The sequence below is a fragment of the Oncorhynchus mykiss genome, chromosome 15 (assembly GCF_057628025.1).
Source record: "Oncorhynchus mykiss isolate SJ-2025 chromosome 15, ASM5762802v1, whole genome shotgun sequence".
Classification (NCBI taxonomy): domain Eukaryota; kingdom Metazoa; phylum Chordata; class Actinopteri; order Salmoniformes; family Salmonidae; genus Oncorhynchus; species Oncorhynchus mykiss.
In genome coordinates, this window is record NC_143036.1 from 67789150 (window position 1) to 67805573 (window position 16424).

A 16424-nucleotide genomic window follows, 5' to 3' on the forward strand; every position below is an offset into this window, starting at 1 on the left:
AGAGGACTGGAGGGGGATATCTGATGAGGAGGAGTTGGGGAAGAAATGTGTTTGTTCCGACTGGGATCAGAGGCTCGGAGATTCGCTTAACTGGTTTTTATTTATTCGTTATTTTACCAGGTAAATTGACTGAGAACACGTTCTCATTTACAGCAACGACCTGGGGAATAGTTACAGGGGGGAGGAGGGGGATGAATGAGCCAATTGTAAACTGTGCGTGTGTGTGTGCGGGCGTCTGCGTAGATAGAGTGTAGGTAGATAGAGTGTAGGTGTCCAATAAGTAAAAAGCATGCTTGGTCAGACACAGGGCTGTTTTGCTGCAGAGTTCCCCACACCAACCACAGTGTGAGTGGTTGAGTTTAATAGTCTGGCGCTAGGTGCAGCGGGGAAAGTCTAATATATATTTTATGGATTAAAAACTGAGCCTCGGCTCTGCTCAAACACACAGCTGTAATTCCAGCGTCTTAAAGCCCCGGGTGGAGAGAGACATGACTTCATAGCAGTGTTGATGTGCTCAGATGCCCTGGTGTTGTTAACACAGTAAAAGCAGCTGGCTATCATTTAGGGAAGTGGGGTGAACTGCAAACTCCACACAAAGTCCCATCTGGGATCTGGACCTGGGGACCTAGTGACTCCTGTGAACTGAGCAGGCATGTATAAAGAGAAACACAAACACGTGTGCATACCGCTACACACAAGGACTGCTCCCACTATAGTCAAACTGGCAACACAAACGCCACGGTGTCTCACTTTACATTCCCACACACGTTATTAAAAATATATTTTTAAAAGTGCTATTCACTGTACTACACTCACGCAGCAGAACAGGAGCCACTTTGAGCAGGCCAGGATTATCCGAATGTGCTCTCCCCTGATAAGTGGATTAATGCAACGTTTCCATTGGACTTTTTCTGCTGAGGCTGAGACCCGGCGCATAGAAAAGAGGAACAGCACTACTTATAAAGTTAACCAAATCTAGCTTTGGATTATGTCACCGAGCGAAACAGCTATTTCAACACGGTGAGAGTCGAGAGAGAGAGAGACGGAAATAGAGAGAGCAGAAAGCACTTCTCTGCACATTTACCTTCATTACCCGACACGAACAAACTTCTCAGGCTTTCTGGCGTCTCTGTCAGTGTGTTGAGGGATAGAAGGAAGAGAAGCGACCTGACATGGACTCCGGTCCAGTCTAACCATCTGAGGCTTGTGTACAGCATTTCAGGGCCCATATTCACAGCGGCTGATAGTAGAGGCGCTGATAGAGGATAAGTATTTTAAAATTCAGAACCAATCAAATGATACGGATTATATATGATATGAAGCTGATCCTATATCAGCACTAATCTTGTGATTAGCAACCTGAAGTCTATGGCCTGAGATTGTACACTGACTGACTGTATCCATCCACTCTCTTGATTTCCTTTCAGAGCCGTGTGTGTGGGTGTTAAGAGGTCAAATAACACTTGGACACATTTGAATTAAAAAAAAACGATAACTGGGATTCAAAACAAATGTTATCCTCACACATCAAGAGAACGTTGGAATTGAGAAGCCTGGTCTGGTTAAATTCTCTGTTGAACTTTATATTCTTAAATGGAGAAAAACAATGTTGTTTATATGACTAATCCCTGCAACTTGGTTATTAAAATGTATTGAAAGAGGTTTTATTGTAGCCCAGAATCATTAAGAGGGTAGTTTGGTATTTTCCTCCACTTGTGCAAGTCAAAAAATAACCAACTACCTCAGTCACACATTAACAGCTCTTAACTGATGCTCTGACATCCATTTGATACGGACCCAGCTTCTGATAACAGAAACCCTTTGAATATGAGTATTGGACACGCTTCATAACAGATGAAAAGTATCTCAGCCATCTTGATAGAGATGGAGACAATGGGACATTATTATTTTATACATCTCTTAAAGTGGAGCACTTTGAGGCTTCCTCTGGCTGTCTGCCAACTTACTAAACAGACACTTTGAATGATTGATTGATTGATCTTATTGTATTTCAGCGTTGTACGCCTTTTATGCTTAGGTCGATGACAATAGTGTTCTGTGGGGAAAAGTTGGTTCAATTCCCAACAACCACCATTGGTGGACTGTTTGATACAACCTTTGACCTGTCATGTAAAACCCTCTTTCGGACCACTCGGGACTGAAGAGGGGCACCTTCTGATGAGGGATACCCAGCGGGTGAACCCAATTTGGGGATGGCAGCACTCCTTGCACAACGTCCCACCGGATTTCGAGGGAGCGAAAATAACTTGTTAAACTAATGTAGTCTGCTGTGCTGTGAGAGGCGAGGGCAGAGCGCGGGCGGCTCCGAGCTGGGGCTTTCGGCGTACCGTGCCCTCCCGAGCACCAGACGTGTCTGAAAATACCGCAGAGTACCACCGTGTCAAGTCCCAATTACCCCGCTGATGAAGTAAAGTGATGGTGCCGGTCGTGCCGAGCAGAGCTAAGAGCGCTAAAAGAACCCAGTGCAGGTTCTCAAATTAAACCAGGCTCAAAGGCTTTAGTACTACATTTAAACATTAGTCATTTAGAAGACCATCTTATCCAGAGCCACCTACAGGAGCAATTGGGGTTAAGTGCCTTGCTCAAGGGCACCTAGTCGGCTCTGGGATTCGAATCAGCAATCTTTGGGTTATTGGCCCTAACGCTCTTAACCGCTAGGCTACCTGCCACCTACGGTACTGTCAAATCTCTTCTGTCCTCCTTTGTGTTTGCTGAGGTAAAATGATGGTGTCTGTGGTGGCCAACGAAGCAGGAGAGACAAAAACAGCCACTGGACATGATCAGAGAACTCCCTCTCTAATTGTTGCTGTAGTCAAAACACTGGTCCTTCTGCATAGCAGGACTCAAAAGCATTGGTAGGACTGTCAAATCTGCTCGTTGGATGGTTTAGCTTCCACACTTACTTAGTGAACTGGGTTCCCTGACATTTCCCTTTTCTGCAGTCAAAATGGGATCAAAATAGAAGCACATTAGGCCTATATGCAGTCAAAGATCAGCATTACAGCCCTTTTCCTTCCATGTACGTATTGGTACATTCACCCTCGTCTCACACCACTGTACCCTTACATCAATACAACACTTGATGCGGCAAATCATCTCAGATTCTTCCTTGTTGTGCTTTCTAACTCTGGTTGCCATGGCGGCCGAGGGCAGTGAACCTACCTTCAAGGTAAAAATAGTTTGGGTATCAACATTTATCTAGGAATCGCACGAAAAAACATGTCCATTCTCAGCCAAGCCGTGTCTTAGCAAAAACACAGGCTTTTAAAGAACAGGAGGAAACTAGTGATCAGCCAGGGTTTCAAATACTTAATAATTGTTGCCCGTTTGAGTTGGGGAGCCTCAATATACAGTGGGGAGAACAAGTATTTGAAACACTGCCGATTTTGCAGGTTTTCCTACTTACAAAGCATGTAGAGGTCTGTAATTTTTATCATAGAGACACTTCAACTGTGAGAGACAGAATCTAAAACAAAAATCTAGAAATCACATTGTATAATTTTTAAGTAATTTATTTGCATTTTATTGCATGACATAAGTATTTGATACATCAGAAAAGCAAAACTTAATATTTGGGACAGAAACCTGTGTTTGCAATTATAGAGATCATACGTTTCCTGTAGTTCTTGTCCAGGTTTGCACACACTGCAGCAGGGATTTTGGCCCACTCCTCCATACAGACATTCTCCAGATCCTTCAGGTTTCGGGGCTGTCGCTGGGCAATACGGACTTTCAGCTCCCTCCAAAGATTTTCTATTGGGTTCAGGTCTGGAGACTGGCTAGGCCACTCCAGGACCTTGAGATGCTTCTTACGGCGCCACTCCTTAGTTGCCCTGGATGTGTGTTTAGGGTCATTGTCATGCTGGAAGACCCAGCCACGACCCATCTTCAATGCTCTTACTGAGGGAAGGAGGTTGGCGGCCAAGATCTCGCGATACATGGCCCCATCCATCCTCCCCTCAATACGGTGCAGTCATCCTGTCCCCTTTGCAGAAAAGCATCCCCAAAGAATGATGTTTCCACCTCTATGCTTCACTGTTGGGATGGTGTTCTTGGGGTTGTACTCATCCTTCTTCCTCCAAACACGGCGAGACCAAAAAGCTCTATTTTTGTCTCATCAGACCACATGACCTTCTCCCATTCCTCCTCTGGATCATCCAGATGGTCATTGGCAAACTTCAGACGGGCCTGGACATGCGCTGGCTCGAGCAGGGGGACCTTGTGTGCACTGCAGGATTTTAATCCATGACGGCGTAGTGTGTTACTAATGGTTTTCTTTGAGACTGTGGTCCCAGCTCTCTTCAGGTCATTGACCAGGTTCTGCCGTGTAGTTCTGGGCTGATCCCTCACCTTCCTCATGATCATTGATGCCCCACGAGGTGAGATCTTGCATGGAGCCCCAGACCGAGAGTGATTGACCGTCATCTTGAACTTCTTCCATTTTCTAATAATTGCGCCAACATTTGTTGCCTTCTCACCAAGCTGCTTGCCTATTGTCCTGTATCCCATCCCAACCTTGTGCAGGTCTACAATTTTATCCCCGATGTCCTTACACAGCTCTCTGGTCTTGGCCATTGTGGAGAGGTTGGAGTCTGTTTGATTGAGTGTGTGGACATGTGTCTTTTATACAGGTAACAAGTTAAAACAGGTGCAGTTAATACAGGTAAATGAGTGGAGCACAGGAGGGCTTCTTAAAGAAAAACTAACAGGTCTGCGAGAGCCAGAATTCTTAATGGTTGGTAGGTGATCAAATACTTATGTCATGCAATAAAATGCTAATTAATTACTTAAAAATCATACAATGTGATTTTCTGGATTTTTGTTTTAGATTCCGTCTCTCACAGTTGATGTGTACCCATGATAAAAATAGTAGGAAAACCTGCAAAATCGGCAGTGTATCAAATACTTGTTCTCCCCACTGTACCAATAGAAAACACTCCATTTCAAAATTTTTCAGTTCGGACTTGATGGTATTGTACTATTTTCCTTTTGCAATCTTAAATTGTGAATCCAAATCTAATCAAAAGAACGGGGGAATGTTTTAGTCTCATGCTGTATGGATTGGGCTACAGCGAACAGTGAAGTGAAGCTGTCATCACTTCAAAAGAATAGGAACAAACGGGGGAGGACCTAGCCTTCTTAAGGAATATACTGCAATGGATGAACACAGTAAGTACTCTCAGCTTTTATAAATGACTGAATGGGAGAGGTGGAGGAATCGAATCAAGGATGAGGGGCAAAGAAGAATGAGAGGATAAATAAGACGATCCTGGATTGAAATACCATTTTAAAATCATTTGACATTAGCTGGGCTTGATTGAGCATGCCTGTTGCAATGGAAACAACTGAATAGTCGCAAAAGTTCCAACCCCCCGCCAAACTGGCACTCCACGCAAGGCTAAAGCAATCGCTGAAAGTATTTGAAAGCTTTCAAAATAGTGTTTCAATCCAGGTCTGGTTGGAGTCTCATGCACCTTCCCAGATGATATAATCCATTTGAGATATAGATCTAGTCGACGTGCGATGATTTTAGAGTCAGATGCATTCATAATTGTAGATACGTCTACTAATTCTGATGCCTCTGTGCATCTACACGTTTCAATCAAGGCCTAATCTAAACCACAAGGGCGGGGTGATTAATAGTGTGGTTATTGCAGAAACAAATCATACCGCCATGGCTGGATCTTCTGGGCTGACTACATCTTCAATGAACTATAAACCGAGGAGCTGGAGCGGAAAACCTGCAAAATACCCTGAACACGCACTCACTCATTAAACAGACCATAAACAGCTGCGCACACAACCACAAAATCTATTGTGCACACAAACTCTCTCCCTCACACACAGACCACCACCAATCAAGCTCTCACTCCAGGCACAGGAATGTTTGAGTTGTTTTCTAACAGACCCAGGAGTACAACTTCTCTCCGTAAACCACAGCAGCACTAGAGTGCTTCTCCTGGACTGTCAATGTGCTGGACGTTTATAGTGGATGCCAGCAGAAGCACTGGAGGACGTAAAAGAAGGTACTTCTCATTTCCCACTCCGGTGTTAATGTGATGTCACTGTTAAGTAGCTCTCTGTAGCCATGGAGGTACATCCATCTGTAGTAAGAGCAACACAGGGTCCACTGGCCAATTCACTGACAAACGTCAGGTTCAGCTTGCTTATATAGAGCAGGTACTACCCGTTTGCTGAAATGGTTGCGAGAACGCGAAGTTAGCAAAGTTGAGAGCACTTTCAGGAGGTGCTGAAACCCAAAATTCTTCTCAACCACCGAGAATGGACGCATATCCACGGCTATAAACATACTTCAGAATGCTGTTGACTACAGCTCAGCTTTAAGGCACTACAGAGGGCGTAATGTGTACGGCTCAGTACATTACTGGGACGAGCTTCCTACCATCCAGGACCTATCTACTAGACAGTGTCAGAGGAAGGCCCAAAAAATTGTCAAAGACTCCGGTCACCCAAGTTCTCACTGCTACCAGAGTGCCAAGTCTATGACAAAACAGCTCCTCAACAGATTCTACCCCAAGCAACCCGGACTATTTACATTGACTGACACCCCCAACCCCCCTTTGTTTTTACACTGCTGCTACTGGTTGTTTATTATCTATACATAGTCACTATACAAATTACCTTGACAAACCTGTACCCCTGCATATTGACTCGATACCGGTTCCCCCTATATATAGTCTCGTTATGTCATTTGTGTTACTTTTAAATTATTATTTTTATTTTATTTTCACTTTAGTTAATTAACTATATTTCCTGAACTGCATCGTTGGTTAACTTCTTGGTGACAGGGGGTCGGTATTGAGTAGCTTGGATGAATAAGGTTCTCAGAGTAAACTGCCTGCTACCCTGTCCCAGATGCTAATATATGCATATTATTAGTAGTACTGGATAGAAAACACTGAAGTTTCTAAAACTGTTTGAATGATGTCTGTGAGTATAACAGAACTTATATGGCAGGCAAAAACCTGAGAAAAATCCAACCAGGACGTGGGAAATCTGAGGCTTGTAGTTTAACTCAGCCCCTATTGGAGATAGTGGGATATTGGTTATGTTGCACTTCCTAAGGCTTCCACTAGATGTCAACAGTCTTTAGAACGTTGTTTCAGGCTTCTGCTGTGAAGTGGGACCGAATGAGAGAGGAATGAGTCAGGTGTCTGGCAGAGTGCCACAGGTTCTGAGGTGCAGTCACGAGAGAGTCAGCTCTCGTTCTAATGTTTTTCAACAGACATGGGAATTCTCCGGTTGGAACATTATTGAAGATTTATGATAAAAACATTCTAAAGATTGATTCCATACTTAGTTTGACAAGTTTCTATGGGTTGTAACGGAACTTATTCAACTTTTCATCTGACGTTCGGCTGGACCTGAACGCGCTTTTGGATTTGTTTACCAAAAGCCCTAACAAAAGAAGCTATTTGGACATAAATGGACATTATCGAACAAAACAAACATTTATTGTGGAACTGCGATTCCTGGGAGTGTATTCTGATGAAGATCAAAGGTAAGTGAATATTTATAATGCTATTTATGACTAATGTTGACTACCCAATATGGCGGATATCTTTTTGGCTGCTTTGTTGTCTGAACGCTGTACTCCGAGTATTGCATGGTTCCCTTTTTCCGTAACTTTTTTTTACAAATCTGTCACAGCGGTTGCATTAAAGAGAAGTATATCTCTAATTCCATGTATAACACTTGTATTTTCATCAACATTTATATTGAGTATATCTGTAAATAGATGTGGCTTTCTGCACAATCACCGCATGTTTTAGGACTACTGAACGTAATGCGCCAATGTAAAATGAGATTTGATAGAAATATGCACTTTATCGAACAAAACATACATGTATTGTGTAACATGAAGTCCTATGAGTGTCATCTGATGAAGATCAAAGGTTGGTGATTAATTTTATCTCTATTTGTGCTTTTTGTGACTCCTCTCTTTGGCTGGAAAAATTGCTGTGTTTTTCTGTGAGTTGGTCGTGACCTAACATATTCGTGTGGTGCTTTCGCTGTAAAGCATTTTTGAAATCAGACACTGTGACTGGATTAACGAGAATTTTCTCTTTAAAATGGTGTAAAATACTTGTATGCTTGAGGAATTTTAATTATGAGATTTTTGTTGTTTTGAATTTGGCGCCCTGCACTTTCACTGGCTGTTGGCGAGGTGGGACGCTACCGTCCCACATATCCTAGAGAGGTTAACTTCTTGATGCACCCACCCCGTTAGCGGGATCATATTCGTCAACATCCGCTGAATTGCAGAGCGCTAAATTCAAATTAAATTACTAAAAATATTTAATTTTCATGAAATCACAAGTGCAATATAGCAAAACACAGCTTAGTTTGTTGTTAATCCACCTGGTGTGTCAGATTTCAAAAAAGCTTTTTGGCGAAAGCATACCAAGCGTTTATGTAAGGACATCTCTCTCAGCAGACAAAACATTAAACAGCTAGCAGCCAAGTAGATTGGTCACAAAAGTCAGAAAAGCAATACAAATTAATTGCTTACCTTTGATGATCTTCGGATGTTTGCACTCACGAGACTCCCAGTTACACAATAAATGTTCCCTTTGTTCCATAAAGATTATTTCTATATCCAAAATACCTCCATTTTGACTGGCGCGTTATATTCAGAAATCCACAGGCTCGAGAGGTCACGACCGGGCAGACGAAAATTCCAAATAGTATCCGTAAATTCCGTAGAAACATGTCAAACGTTTTTTATATTCAATCCTCAGGATGTTTTTACAATATATAATCGATAATATTTCAACCGGACGATAGCTTCTTCAATAGGAGAGAGAGAAAAAACGTCTGCTCCACTCTGTTGCGCATGCAAAACGCTGCTGGCACCCAGCCATCCAATGGCACGCTGTGATCTTTCTCGCTCATTTTTCAAAATAAAAGCCTGAAACTATGTCTAAAGACTGTTCACAACAGGTGGAAGCCATAGGACAAGGAATCTGGTTGATATCCCTTTAAATGGAGTGAAGGCAGGCAATGGAACAGAGAGCTTTCAGGAAAAACAGCACTTCCGGGTTGGATTTTCCTCAGGTTTTCGCCTGCAATATCAGTTCTGTTAAGACAATATTTTGACAGTTTTGGAAACTTTAGAGTGTTTTCTATCATAATCTGACAATTATATGCATATTCATGATTCTGGGCCTGACAAATAGGCAGTTTCATGTGGGTATGTTTTTCATCCAAACATCAAAATACTGCCCCCTACACTCAACAGGTTAAAGCCTTGTAAGTAAGAGTTTCACGGTAAGGTATACATACACCTGTTGTATTCGGCGCATGTGACAAATAAAATGTTATTTGATCTATCGTTCTTGTAATTTATTTTGCCTGGTCAGAATCAGTTGTGAAGGGCTGCTTCAATTCAGAGGGGAGACGAAGTTGTTGGGTTTTTTGTCTCCAGTGGTAGGAATACTGAGGTAATGTCGAAGTAAATGTGTCAACATGTTTCATGTTTGAGGTGTTGGCAGCTGCATATGCTATTCTCGTTGAGCAGTGGAGACAATCTCTGTCCATCGGCGTTTTACTCTTGTGGGAAGCCAAAATGTCCCCAAACTGGAGATTAACCAATGGAGAATCCTCCTCGTCTATCGACCCCAACCCTCGCCATCGTACAGAACTAGTTCCCGGCTGCGCCTCACAAAAAGGACAGCTTGAAATACACCAATTAAGATTCTAATTTTGATTACAATGTGTGCATAGGCTCTAGTTGTCTGACGGAATAGCCTGAAAACAAAATGATGCTCAGATTTACTCAAGAGGCACACAACGTAGTGTAGGCACAGCCAATAAGCACAGTGTTAAATGTATTTTGGGTTGACAGTGCGGACCGAACCAAGATCCCCGTACTGAATGGTTTAGTCATTTAACTGTGTTTTTGCACGTTGACAGACTAAGAACTTCTGACTTGATTCAGTCTTCGCAAATCACGCCGCAATCATTACTGTCGCTTCACTCTACACTAGCTTCGAGGGAGAATATAGAATATCTCCTCATTAAAAAAATCATTAACGTTGATGATTCAGATGAATATAAGGGGCGTGACGAGTTTCCAAACTCTAATTGAATACTGAACTCTCATGGCCCCTTGCTCGGTGTTGTGAAAAGCCCAGAGGATTGTGTGTGCCTGCGTGTTCTGCAGTCACTCTTAAGTGTAGTACTTCGGTCCCTGCTGTGAAGACCATGTAAACTACCAGCATGTTTGGGCCCAACAAATCACTACTGACACAAACAAACAAAAATACCCGTTTAAATCGTCAGAGCCACAGGGCTGGAGCCACACATGATTTCCGCCCAGAGGGAGCGACTAGATTGAATCTCCTGATTCAAATCAAATGGTCAGTCAGTGTATGAGGTAGGAGTGGAGGGACAACGCCCATGTCACTTGACATGAAACAAACAAGTTAAAATAGCAGGTGAGATATTAAAGGAGTGTGTACAGTGGGGCAAAAAAAGTATTCCGTCAGCCACCAATTGTGCAAGTTCTCCCACTTAAAAAGATGAGGCCTGTAATTTTCATCATAGGTACACTTCAATTATGACAGAATCCAGAATCCAGAAAATCACATTGTACGCTTTTTAATGAATTTATTTGCAAATGATGGTGGAAAATAAGTATTTGGTCAATAACAAAAGTTTCTCAACACTTTGTTATATACCCTTTGTTGGCAATGACAGAGGTCAAACGTTTTCTGTAAGTCTTCACAAGGTTCACACACTGTTGCTGGTATTTTGGCCCATTCCGCCATGCAGATCTCCTCTAGAGCAGTGATGTTTTGGGGCTGATACCGGGTAACACGGACTTTCAACTCCCTCCAAAGATTTTCTATGGGGTTGAGATCTGGAGACTGGCTAGGCCACTCCAGGACCTTGAAATGCTTCTTACGAAGCCACTCCTTCGATGCCCGGGCGGTGTGTTTGGGATCATTGTCATGCTGAAAGACCCAGACACATTTTATCTTCAATGCCCTTGCTGATGGAAGGAGGTTTTCACTCAATCTCACGATACATGGCCCCATTCATTCTTTCCTTTACACGGATCAGTCGTCCTGGTCCCTTTGCAGAAAAACAGCCCCAAAGCATGATGTTTCCACCCCCATGCTTCACAGTAGGTATGGTGTTCTTTGGATGCAACTCAGCATTCTTTGTCCTTCAAACATGACGAGTTGAGTTTTTACCAAAAAGTTATATCTTGGTTTCATCTGACCATATGACATTCTCCCAATCTTCTTCTGGATCATCCAAATGCTCTCTAGCAAACTTCAGACGGACCTGGACATGTACTGGCTTAAGCAGGGGGACACGTCTGGCACTGCAGCATTTGAGTCCCTGGCGGCGTAGTGTGTTACTGATGGTAGGCTTTGTTTCTTTGGTCCCAGTTCTCTGCAGGTCATTCACTAGGTCCCCCCGTGTGGTTCTGGGATTTTTGCTCACCGTTCTTGTGATCATTTTGACCCCATGGGGTGAGATCTTGCGTGGAGCCCCAGATCCAGGGAGATTATCAGTGGTCTTGTATGTCTTCCATTTCCTAATAATAGCTCCCACAGTTGATTTCTTCAAACCAAGCTGCTTACCTATTGCAGATTCAGTCTTCCCAGCCTGGTGCAGGTCTACAATTTTGTTTCTGGTGTCCTTTGACAGCTCTTTGGTCTTGGCCATAGTGGAGTTTGGAGTAGAACAGGTGCCATTAATATAGGTAACAAGTGGAGGACAGAGGAGCCTCTTAAAGAAGAAGTTACAGGTCTGTGAGAGCCAGAAATCTTGCTTGTTTGTAGGTGACCAAATACTTATTTTCCACCATAATTTGCAAATAAATTCATTAAAAATCCTACAATGTGATTTTCTGTATTTCTTTTCTCATTTTGTCTGTCATAGTTGAAAGTGTACCTATGATGAAAATTACAGGCCTCTATCATCTTTTTAAGTGGGAGAACTTGCACAATTGGTGGCTGACTAAATGCTTTTTTGCCCCACTGTATGTGTTTTTCAAGACATCCGTGCAAGAAAGAAAACTGATGATCTAGACCAGTGGTTCCCACAGGGGTACTGGAGAAGACTCATGAGAAGACTAAAACGCACATGACGGGGTAGTTCAGGGGTACTCCGGGCAGAGAGAAATTCAGGTGGTGGTACAGTAACGGAAAAGGGATGGGAACCACTGATCTAGACTACACTAGATCTTCAGGGAGAGCCTCTGGAGCAGATCTAGTCAACTACAGCTCTACGTTAGTGGGATTTGTGGGCGTGGTTCTCTTACCTTCTTGCCAATGATCTTCTTCCTCATGAACTCGCGGGCCTCGAACATGTAGGGGATGTCGTAGATGGGACGGAAACGCTTGTCTTTGTCTTTGTTCTTCTCCTGCAGAGAGAAAGGAGAAAGAGAGAGAGAGACAGCGAGATACAGGATGAGAACGAGAGAAGGGGAAAGCAGAGGGGGACAGAAAGAGATAGTTATTAAAACGTATTCAAACACTGACTTCCAGCCACCCCTCTCATCCTTCTTGTTTCTCTGCCGTGGCCCCGGCTCCCTTTCCTTCTTTCTTCCCCACCAGTCTGAATCCCCACTGCACTGTTGTTTACCGTTCCCACTCAGGAGTCCTGTCACTGGGGAGATGGGATGAGGACTGGTGCCATTGTTCCATCTCGATCATAAACACCCCGGCATGAATGACAGCATCACACACACACAAACACGTGCAAATACACACAAGGCAGGAACAGAACATAAATAGAACCCATTTGCATTTTCAAAAGCGTTATTATTTTTTTGTCCTCCTTCAGTATCAGGAACAGACACACAGAAACAGGAACACAACAACAATTACAGTGAATGACAAACACACCCACACAAAGAAATGACACGCACAAATGCAAAATGAAATAAGGCTATGGATTACAATAGCTCTGTGTTTGCCGCCCATTCTATAAAGACCATTATTATCTCTCCACCACACACACACACACACACACACACACACACGGCGCTCGCCCTTTCCTCTCCTCCTTTGGGATGTTCTACTCGTTCTCCTTGTATCGGTGCTGACACGTGTGCTGTGCAGCTGAGCATATGGAAAGTTCTGGAGAAGAGGCAACAGGGGGCAGTGTCTCTCACAGGAGCATGGGCTTTGGGTGGAGAAGCCCACCCCTCACTTTATAGAAAGAGAAACCAGCGTTACAAAACTGTGCCCACACCCACGCTCCATTTCCCTTGGAACAGATTCCCTCTGAATGTGCCTACCTACGCTAGCCTAGCGCCCTTAGCAATTAGAGAACATTGTTCAAAAGAGTTGACCTGACCGTGTGAGCCAGGCACCCGACTTCACAGGAGGGACTCCAGCCATGGCAGAAATCACAATCTTAACCACCTAATGTGGTTTCCGTTAACCTTGGCCAAAGTGTAATGATGTTTGGGTCAATAAGCCACCCACTCTCCTCACTCTCCCCCCCACCACCCCTCTCTCCAGCTCAGTGAAGCGCAGTGCTTTTGAGAGGTAAGCTAATCAATCTCACACCTAGCCAATGGAACTCCCCTCCTGCTGATTCCCAGAGCCGCCGACCTCCATTTTGTTTCTGCTGGGGCTTCACAAAGGCCTTTCATTGAAGCTCGGTTACCTTGGGATGAGAGGGTCTTTGGTATACTGCCTAGGGACTGAATCCACCATGATGTGTCTAAGGAGGTTTACCACATGACCTTTACCTCGGTGCACAGTTACATGGGTGTTAATAGGCTTTCACGGACTCTCTGAAACTCCTCCATTTTGTGCCTGCCAAGGCCCATTATCAGCTGATGGTACCATGCCCAGATACAACTACACTTGGGTCAAGACTACTCACGCTACTTCACCTCGCAGAAAGACACTCAAACATTTGTTAATGAGGTGTTTCGCTCAAGAAAGGATCCAAGTCAGGAGGGAAAAATACCTAAATGTCAGCTGTACTGTATTGTGCCAATTAGAGAGAGAGCGAGAGACACACACACACACACACACACACAGAGAGAGACAGAGGACACAGACCTATCGTCTCCCCTGTTCTACAGGAGTGTGAAACCCATCAGGAGGAACAAGAGGAGGAGAGAAAGAAGACTGACAGATAGCAAGGCACACAGAGATTTGAGGAGGAAGATGAGGAAAAGAGAGAGGGGAAGAGAGGACATCCTCTATCCATCTAAATCTCAAACTATAAATATCTGTGTAGAGATTCTATCCCCTAGAGCAGACACAACGAGCCCATGTGACCCAAGGACACATCTAATGTCACCTTGTGTGAGGACACAGCGTCCCAGTAACCATGGCAATGGAACACACAAATAAAAGTGGCTGGGAGCGAGAGATGGAACGAAAAGGCCCCAAAATCACTTTTCTTTTATCTTCTTTTTTTTAGAGGGCCATAAAATGATTCCACAAGGCCCGGGAATAGATAGGCGGCATTGATCCGCAGGAACCACACAATATTTTACCATGCGATGGGTCTAATGCATTTTGTATGACTCCAGCTACTGAGGCTCCACATAAACCGGCCATATAAACTAATATACTGTTCTACGGTCAACAATTGGCGATGTCTAACGTCAGACTCATCCTGCTTCCACCTTTTACAGCGCATGAAAGAAAATGCTCTGCCCATTTCACAGTCCTGTAGGCCTATTGATGTTCATGGTAGGTAGCGTGTCTGTACAATACACACTCAAGCTAACTTTTAAGGCCTCAAAGGATGGCATCGATCTGTGATAAATGACGCAGGGCAGAGAGAAACAGGGGACGTGTTCTAATTCCCATTTAAGCCATCATTCCCTGCATTAACAGTGACAATTTTGAAAGACGACACAGACAGAAAGGCATTTCAGAGGATTGAGCCAGTTGGATATATAACTGTACGGATACTGTAAATAGAATGAATTCCCTGGTTTCCTGAAATCCTGGTTAGAGGATTTCTGGAATGTGGAGTTCCTTCTTATTCCCTCCTACCATGGAAAACCAGGGAATTTCTTGAAAAAGTTCCCGTAATTTTGCAGCCCTAAACAAGAGTTATCCATAATTCACTGACTGAACACAAAAGAGGAAATCATATAGAATGGGCTAGCTAGTCAACGTGAAAGTGTCTTGGAGTCAGATCCCCCGTCCTTTCCCCCACCAGTATATCCAATGCTACAACTGAAGGTTGTAGAGAAAGTCCTATTTGATGGCGATGCACTTAGTCCCAACGTGACACTAATATCAACATAATTCCCTCTGGGACTTATACTCTATTGGGGTAAATTCCTTTCACTATAAATGACCCCTGGTTGAGACTAAATGTATGACTAGCACAAAAACATGACGCTGGCTTGTAAATAGCTGCATAGCTGTAGGGGATTGAAAAAAAACAAGTAGGGGGGGTCACGACCTACTGACCCTGAGGATGGGGGTCATGTGGTGTGGAATGTGCTGGTATGGGGGAGGAGTGTGGGATTGGGGATGTGTGCGTGTGTGTGTGTACAGTGCCTTGTTAAAGTATTCCGACCCCATGGATTTCTTCACATTTTATTGTTACAAAGTGGGATTCAAATTGATGTCTTTTTTTTTTAACCAACAATTACACAAATTACTCTGTCAAAAAGGTTGTTTTTTAAGATACAAAAACTTCAACAAAAACAGCTTCATGAGTGTTATGTTATATACATGTTATATACACCTTTGCCATTGTGTACAGCTGTTAGTCTTCTTGGGTAAGTCTATAAGAGCGTTTTTCCACACCTGGATTGTGCCATATTTGCCCATTATTATTTTCAAAATTCTTCAAGGTTTGTCAAGATGCTGGAGATCATGGCTAGACAGCAATTTTCAAGTCCTGCCATAGATTTCCAAGCAGATGTAGGTCCAAACTGTAACTTGGCCACTCAGGAACATACACTGTCTTTCTTGGTAAGCAACTCCAGTGTAGATTTGGCCTTGTGTTTTAGGTTGTTGTCCTGCTGAATGGGGAAATCCTCTCCCAGTCTCTGGTGTAAAGCAGACTGAAGCAGGGATGTTGCTTTTGCTTAGCTCCATTCAGTTTCTTTTTATCCTGAAAAACTCCCCAGTATTTGGCGATGTCAAGCATACCCATACCATGATACATCCACCACCATGCTGGAAAATGAGGCAGTTCCGCAGTGATATGTTGGATTTGCCCCAAACAGAAGGCTTTGCATTTAGACCAAAAAGTATATTCCTTTGCTGTGTATATTTGCAGGATTACTTCAGTGACTTTTTGTAAACAAGAAGCATGTTTCTGACTGTTCTGTATTCTTCTATTCACGCTGTCATTTAGTTCATCATTGTGGCGTCATTACAATATCGATCCATCCTCAGCTTTCTCCCATCACAGACACTGAACTT

General features: G+C 43.5%; 1 protein-coding gene across 2 annotated transcripts in view; it reads right to left on the reverse strand.

Annotated features, from left to right (window-relative positions):
- Positions 1 to 16424, reverse strand: part of LOC110490780 (staphylococcal nuclease domain-containing protein 1) — a 374611-nt gene that overhangs the window by 317280 nt on the left and 40907 nt on the right. For both annotated transcript variants that reach the window (XM_036944950.2, XM_090200893.1), the window contains exon 11: positions 12323 to 12424. In XM_036944950.2, the coding sequence (XP_036800845.1) occupies positions 12323 to 12424 (102 nt within the window). The remainder of the gene's footprint in view (positions 1 to 12322; positions 12425 to 16424) is intronic.